The sequence below is a fragment of the Aplysia californica genome, unplaced genomic scaffold, assembly GCF_000002075.1.
Source record: "Aplysia californica isolate F4 #8 unplaced genomic scaffold, AplCal3.0 scaffold00112, whole genome shotgun sequence".
Classification (NCBI taxonomy): Eukaryota; Metazoa; Mollusca; class Gastropoda; order Aplysiida; family Aplysiidae; genus Aplysia; species Aplysia californica.
In genome coordinates, this window is record NW_004797382.1 from 1,317,487 (window position 1) to 1,325,120 (window position 7,634).

At 39.1% G+C, this 7,634-nt stretch overlaps 1 protein-coding gene across 5 annotated transcripts in view; it reads left to right on the top strand.

Annotated features, from left to right (window-relative positions):
• LOC101863575 (large neutral amino acids transporter small subunit 1) overlaps window positions 1–7,406 on the top strand; it is a 54,543-nt gene extending 47,137 nt beyond the window's left edge. For all 5 annotated transcript variants that reach the window (XM_005095723.3, XM_005095724.3, XM_035969081.1 and 2 more), the window contains exons 8-11: window positions 1,287–1,383; window positions 2,271–2,420; window positions 3,492–3,669; window positions 5,001–7,406. In XM_005095723.3, coding sequence (XP_005095780.1) covers window positions 1,287–1,383; window positions 2,271–2,420; window positions 3,492–3,669; window positions 5,001–5,077 — 502 coding nt within the window. In that variant the 3' untranslated portion in view covers window positions 5,078–7,406. The remainder of the gene's footprint in view (window positions 1–1,286; window positions 1,384–2,270; window positions 2,421–3,491; window positions 3,670–5,000) is intronic.
• Window positions 7,407–7,634: the final 228 nt, after the last annotated feature.

The window sequence follows — 7,634 nt, forward strand, 5'->3', positions numbered from 1 at the left end:
GGGGGGGTCATTGAGTTGAGATACAACAATTTTTTTTGTCAACTGATTCCCTTGTTATCTTTTTGTAATTTGACTCTGCCACTTACTGTGCAGTGTAGATTGTGCAATGTGGAGGGTTGTGTGTGTCGTGGTTCCCACCAGTGATTGATGGGGGGCTTTTGAGGCTGTCTCCTCCTCTACTTGTTGTCAGTACCCTTTTTGCCTGACTCTGTTCCTGGTGGAAAGTTGATGTTATCTCTGAAAGATGAGAAAGGCATTACTTCTGCATGCATGTGAAGTACTATGAGTTATTTGAGCCATGCATGTGTGTGTGTGTGTTCACTGTCAGCAGCAGTGAGAAAAATGCTGGATGATTCAGCTCTTTTCATTTGTTTTTTTTGGGTTTTTTTCACGTGCCAACATGACGTACTTTATTTCTTACTCCCTTACGTTAAAGATGATTGTTTTGGGGTGGGGGGGGTTGGAGGGTGTATCTGGTGTGTTCAACTTTTCTCTCCCTCTGGTGTTTCTTGTCTGTTTGTCTTATTCTTTCCCAGTACTCATGTTGTTATGTCTGTGTGTCTTTCTCTTAACTTACATAAATAGGGTGGGTGGTTGGAGGGTGCCCTGGTGTGGTTTGCTCCTTCTTTCCTATCAAACATTTATCGTTTTTATCTCTCCGCCTTCTTTTTTTGTGTTTGTTACTCCCTTGTAACACCGCTATAATCTTCAGCACTTACATAACCTTATTGTGTTGCAAATGCTGTAAAACTCTTACGAAACAAAAAAACAAAAAACCCCATAAATATGGGTTCCTCTTTCATGGTTTTGTGGGTGGTTGGAGGGCACCACTGGTAGGTCCCACTTCTTTTCTTTCCGTGTGTAAATTTTGTCTATCTGTCTTGCTTCTTTCCTGCACTATATGAATATTGTGTCAATATGCTTCCTTTAACTCAACCTAACTCCTTTGAGGTCCATTTCATTGGTGGGTTGTTAGCAGATGCTTTGATGTGGTTTGCTCCTTCTTTCCCATCAACCATCTGTCGTGCCTATCTTTCCTTTCCTTTGTATATTACTCTCTAGTAACACCTCTAGCCTTCGGGACTTACATGACATATTTTCTTAAAAAGTACTATAAAACTCTTACTAAAACTCAAAAACAAACCCTATATGTAAATTGTTTTTGTTGTCGAGGGTAAGTTTTGTACTAAAACATATTGCTGATGCTAGTTTTTGCATGGTTGGAGTTTCCCTTGCCTCAAACAAAACAAGACTGTGTGACTAAATTGTTGGGTTTTTACTTCCAGATTGTTCTTCATCGGAGCCAAGAACAACCACATGCCGGCCTTCATGTCCATGATCCAGTACAAGTACCTGACCCCAGCCTCCTCGCTCTTCATCATTGTAAGTGCTTGATCGCTACAGTCACAGTAGTGAATTTAGACTCAAAAGTAAAGTCAAGCGAGTGTCGATGACAATGGGTCGTCACTGGGGGGGGTGTGTCCTTGAGCAAGGCACGACAAACCTAGCTCAACAAGCAGGGCACTGCACAGTGGCGACCAGCAATGGCATGGTTGTGAAATTGTTTTGTTTTGGGGTAGTATTGTGTATTTATGTATGTTTTTATAAGTATGTATTTGTGTATGTTTGCCATTGTAAACCAAATTGCCCCTCTTGGGTCAATACAATTTTAATTAATTAATTTTATTTTTAAATGCTGGTGGGTAGAGGGTGCCACTGGGGCGACCTCCTTCTGTAGTTTCGTTCTCATTTCTATTTCTCTCTTGCTTTTTCCTGGCAATAAGTGACTGTTTTCACATCAATATTTTTGCTTCTATGCACTCAAACCAGTAAAAGAAATAACAGTTCAGACAGATATCGTGTTTCTGTTTGACAGATTACTTGAGCATCTGTTTATCTCTGAAATGAAAAGGAACTTTGACTTGAAAGATTTGTCTCTAAGATCTTTCTTTACCACCCTCTCCCCTCCTTCCCCAGGGTTACACAACTCTCTAATTCAGTCTTTTGGGAATTTCTATGACTGCAGCATGGAATATATTTTAAAAAATTAAGTCTTGTAACCTTCCAAATGAAAGCAATTTCAGGCATTGCAAGTGCCGTAAAACTCTTAACTATAACACACACACACAATGGGATTTGCTTTTTCTGTCCTCTCAAGTATCTGATATCTGCCTATGTTACTTGTATTATTGTACAGCGCATTGAGCACTTCTTTGTGGAAATGCGCTATATAAATGCAATTTATTATTATAATTTGTTTGTTCCCCCAGCTGTGCCTGACCCTGTGTTTCCAGTCTTCCAATGACATCTGGTTCCTCATCGAGATGGAGGGCTTCGGCTTTGCTTCCATCCTCACCATCGTCTTTGCCGGCCAGGTGTGGCTGCGATTCAAGGAGCCCGATCTGAAAAGACCCATCAAAGTAAGCGTTGTTTTGTATGCACAACACATAGCAATTAAATTTTCAGGTCTCATCTCAAATTAAAATTATTTTTTTCATTCAGGCTTGCAAATTGCTATCTTAGAATTGCAAAGTTCTATCTGACATTTTGAGTTATTTAGACCTTGAGGTCAGAAACCAAATGTTCTATCTGGTTTATCAAAATTGTCAGATTATTCGGATTTGTTGTCAAGAACTGCGTTCTGAAAAGCTTGTCTTATTGTGAAAATTGAAATGTTTTGAACATAAAATTTCTCTAAACTAGTTACTGCTGAGCCGATGGAACTTTGTATTTCTAGGGTAGGGTATTGTCCCACATTTCCTGGGACTGTACGGATTCAGCAATCAGGGAATATGAGAGGATTTTTTTTCCCCCCATAATGTCAAAGGATCAGAGAAAAGTAGTCTCCGGCCTGTCATTTCACTACTCTGGTAGACTCTCTGATGAGTAATGATTCTCTCCCCTTGTCCAGTTGTCCAGTTTGCACAGTGATTTATCAGAGAGAGTTTTTTTGGCTAAGTTTCCTCGAGGATTGTACAAGTTTTGAATTATTTCAAACTCAGTTCATGATGTTGGAGAGTAACTTACATAGCAGATATCATGAGGACAAGCTATGTAAAAGATATTAGATGTTTGATGGTGTAACAGGTTCCTTTTATGACTAATAAAACAAGCTGCAGTTGTATGTACACCTGTAATGCTTCCGTAAAGTCAGTAGATCAGTTCTACCCTCACCCTCAAAGAATTGATTAGAAACCCATTTGTTTAATCATACATACACGCGCGTGCGCGCACACACGCACACACACACGCACACACACACGTACACACACACACACACGTACACACACACACCGGATGTGATTTGCTCTTTCTTTCCTGTCAAGTATCTGATATCCTTATTTCTGCTACTTCTTTTCTTTGTATGTTATTCTCTTGTATCACCTCTAATCTTCAGCACTTATACGATCTAAATGTGTGGAAGGTACCGTAAAACTGGTACTGAAACAAAACAAAAACTCAAACGGTCAAACCACCTGTGTATGTCTCAGGTTCCCATCGCCCTGCCAGCCGTGCTGTGTTTGGTCAGTCTGGCCGTGGTCATCTTGACCTTCTACCAGAAGATGACGGAGAGTCTCCTGGCCCTGCTGCTGGTTGCCGTGGGAACCGTGCTCTACCTCATCGGCAACCGGTGGACCAACAAACCCGACTTTATCCAGTCCAAGATCAGTAAGTCCCTTGTCGGGGTCTGGGGAGATAGTGTTGTAAGACCGTGGGGAGGTGGGGCATCCTAGAGTACATGGCCGCAGGCCATTTCTGGTAAAAAATATTGTTGATGAATAAAATGGAAAGTGCCAAACAGTGGATCTAAAACAAAGGCAAAAATGGAAAGTTGTGACTTGTTCATGTTATCAGTAATTAAGGGGAACAACCAACAACTCAACACTCAGCAGAATACAGTGGTGACTGGGAAGATACTTGTTATTTTCCCCCTGTAGTGTTCTTCATTTTAAGATTATATTTTATATAGATGAAAATGGCAATTTATTGATCTCGGCAAAGAGAAATTTGCTGCGGCATGGTAAAAAACCCAAGCGCACATACTCATCACTTTTCGTAAGGGTTTAGCAATATTTCCTTATAACATATGGGTCATTCTGAATGCTCATCCCTTTTCCCTAAAGGTTTCAGTAAAATGTAGGAAGATCAGACAGATGGTTACGGCGGTACACTAGTCAGTTTCACACTCTGAGCATAGATGTTTGTGTGTGTTATAATAGCAATGCCTGAAGTAAAGTTTCAAGATTTGTCGTTTGAATAGTATAATGTTTATTTTTTCAAGGCTTCTAGGTGGGTGATTGACGGGTGCTCTTTTCCCAGCACTATCACTAAATGACCATTATTGTGTCAATGAGTTGGTGGTTGGCAGGTGCTCTGGTGTGGTTTGCTCCTTCTTTCCTGTCAAACATCTATCGTCCTGATCTCTCCTCTTTTTTTGTGTTTGTTACTTGCTTGTAACACCTCTAATCTTCGGCACTTATATGATCTTATTGTGTTGCAAGGGCCGTAATACTCTTACTAAAATTTAAAATTTTAAAGGATTCTAGTATTCCTATATTTACCCTACTTGGTAGGATTTTCTGAGGTTGTGTCTGAATTCTCTCTTATACAAATTACGTTTTTGACAAAGGGTGAGAGGATTAGGTGGATCTGCCAATGTTTTACAGATGTTTACTTGTAAGAAGGGGACTCATTTGTGTGAATGGGTGGTTGGCGGTGCTCTGCTGTGGTTTGCTTTTTCTTTCCTATCAAACGTCTATCGTCTTTATCTCCCCTCCTTCTTTTTTTGTGTTTGTTACTCTCTTGTAACACCTCTTATCTTTGGCACTTATATGACGTTATTGTGTTGCAAGTGCCGTAAAACACTTACTAAAACTAAAACATTTGTGTTGGTTGCACCTATTGACTCATTGCAACAATGCATTACAGTATTCCTAGCAGCTTCTGACAAGTTAAGAAAATTCTTATTCATGATTCTGTTTTTCTCCTCTTATTTTCAGCGGCTGTGAACATTTTCTTCCAAAAGCTGCTTTTGGTGGTTCCACAAGAGAACGAGAAAGATTTACAGTGGGACTAGATAGAAGAAAACAAATCTTCAATTCTCGGGGTTCCTGTAGAAAGCGGCGCTAAATTATGTGGAAACAGTCGCTCTGGACAGACAGATAGGATAACAAATTTTCTGATGAAAAGTTCAACGATGGACATTTCTTACTTTTAGGAAGCCAGTTATTGTGGCTAATCTGTGTGAGTTTCTCCTCACACTGGCAGCGCCGTACAACAAAAACATATCAGTTGTAGCACAGAATTTGAAGCCGTCAGGCTGAATTTTTTAGAAAGCGCAAGACCATCATCTTAGCAGGGTTTTTTCGCTGCATTGTTTACTCATGTTTTTAAGTAGCTGTGGCATTAAGACAAAAACCAAATGTTTTCATTTAATATCTGGCCAAAGAACATTTGTTTTAAAAATAAAAAGTTGATATTGATGACTGATAGGACAAGTTATAATTTGTTAATCCAAATATTTTACTTTGTGATCTCCACATCCTGATGCTTGTTTGCATAATGGAATGGTTCTTTTGTTTCGTTCGAGGCTTTCAAGTGATTGTCTTCATGAGATTTCTGTGTTCCTGTTGGGTTTTTCTTCTTCTGTCAGCTCTTTGTGTTACACGCTGAGTCAGCAGTAGAGCTTGTACTTTGTTCCAGGCTTGTTATATGGTCGCTTTTAAGGACAAGTGGGCTAACCCAAATTTCTGAGGTTTCCTGAAATCTTCACATACACCCAAAGTGGGCATTGCCCTACCTAAATGAGAAGTTTCGTTTCATTGGTGTGTATATTTGTTTGGTTAGAGAGAAAACTCTCCTTGTCTTTGAAAGAAACTGAAAAACTTTACCTTTGGTTTTCTCATAACAGCATATTTCGGGATAGCCCCTTGTGCTTAAAAGCGACCATATTGTTGTTTATGCTATTGTGATTTTACGGGACAAAAACAAGTGAGAAGTTTTTTTGTTAGCGGAAAGACTTTGATTAAGACTTCCAAGTGTTTTTTGTTGTATTACTTTGAAGATTTGAAATTATCTTTTCAGATCTCGAGTGGTTTTGTCAATAACAGTTTTGTTTTGTTGTTTTTTTTCCTTCTTACAATGCTAGGTTGGGCTAATTGTTTTCACTATATTTGTGTTTTTATTAACACATTTTTCTTCATTTGAACCTTCGCTTTTACGTAACAAGAAACTTGGATTATGAGGGTAATTTTTTTCTTTCATGACTTCAAAAACTTATGTTGGATACCTTTTAAGAAGGTAGATGTATTGCTTGGTGAAAGTCAGTACCCTGCTTTGTCCTATACCAGCTCAGCGATGCATCAGGAGAGGGCTGCAGATCACGACTGTTCACCCCTGTCATGCACACTTTGAGAGTGTTTTGCGAAAGTCAATCCATACTTGTGGAAGTTTGTTTCTAATTTAATTGTCAACCAAAAACTTGGCACCACAATAAGGCATACTTTCCATGTTTTCGCAAAATGTTTTTGTCGTTAATGTGTACAGTAATTGTATTCCGTGGACATTCTAAATTAAATTGTAACTGGAATTTTTGAACATTAGTACTCCTGATGAAGATGATAGACTGTTCTCTTGCTGGAGTGCACTGATAATGTAAAACTTGAGGTTTGGAAAAGGGGGGTTATGGATAAAAGTAGTGTTATGATAATTGTGGTCATGGTTGGGTGGGTTTTCATTTGTTGAAGTTGTCTAGTGATAGTGGTGCCTTGTTCTTTTTTCTTGCCTCCGTGTGGACAAAAAGTAAAAATCTCTTCTTGGGCCAAAGCTGAAATCTTTTTTTCTATGCGTTATATGACAGAGAGGTGCCGATTTTCTAAATTAATCCAGAATTTTGGATGTCTGAAATTGTTAGATTTCTGTCTGCTTTCAAGCCGAGTGTCACAAAAATAGTCTTAATACGAGATACAATAAGATCTGCGAATTTCGAGTCCCTGATTGAGCGTTTTCACGGGGTCTGAAATGTTCCTGGTTTTTTTACCATAGCCAGTTGGCACTTCTGTTTTTTAAAAATTCAGTGAATGTTTCACACTGAAGTCATTGTCTGCAGTTTGACCTTTCTCAATTCCTGAAGTAGAACAATTTCTGTCGTTTGAAATTACCACATTTCTTAAATGGTGAGGGAAATGACTCTCAAACTTTTGCAATGCTTGCTCCTCAAATAAGATGTCAAAAGTTTCTGTTCATTTTTTTCATGTATTTAACTGCTCTTTGAAATTTTGATCTGTAAAAGATTACAGTGGAGTTCGCTGAAACTGAAGTCTGTAGCACTACCAGATTTTCTTCAGTTTAACAGGGTTTTCAGTTTTTTAGAGAGGCTACTCGCATTGAAAAAAAAAAGGAAACAAGGATTTTATTTTCCTGTGGTTTATCACTGTTTTCAGATTCACCTTGTTTGGTTTTTAGCGTACTCCACTGTGGTTTGTGTCAAGAATTATGTTCTGTTTTGAGGTGAAAAGTTTGTGGACTTGGATGGGAATAAGTCTTTCAATGAAGTGACACACAGGAGGCAGTGGGGAAAATACATGTAAGCAATGACAGAACATTATTTCCCCCCCCCCCCCCCCCCCCCCCTG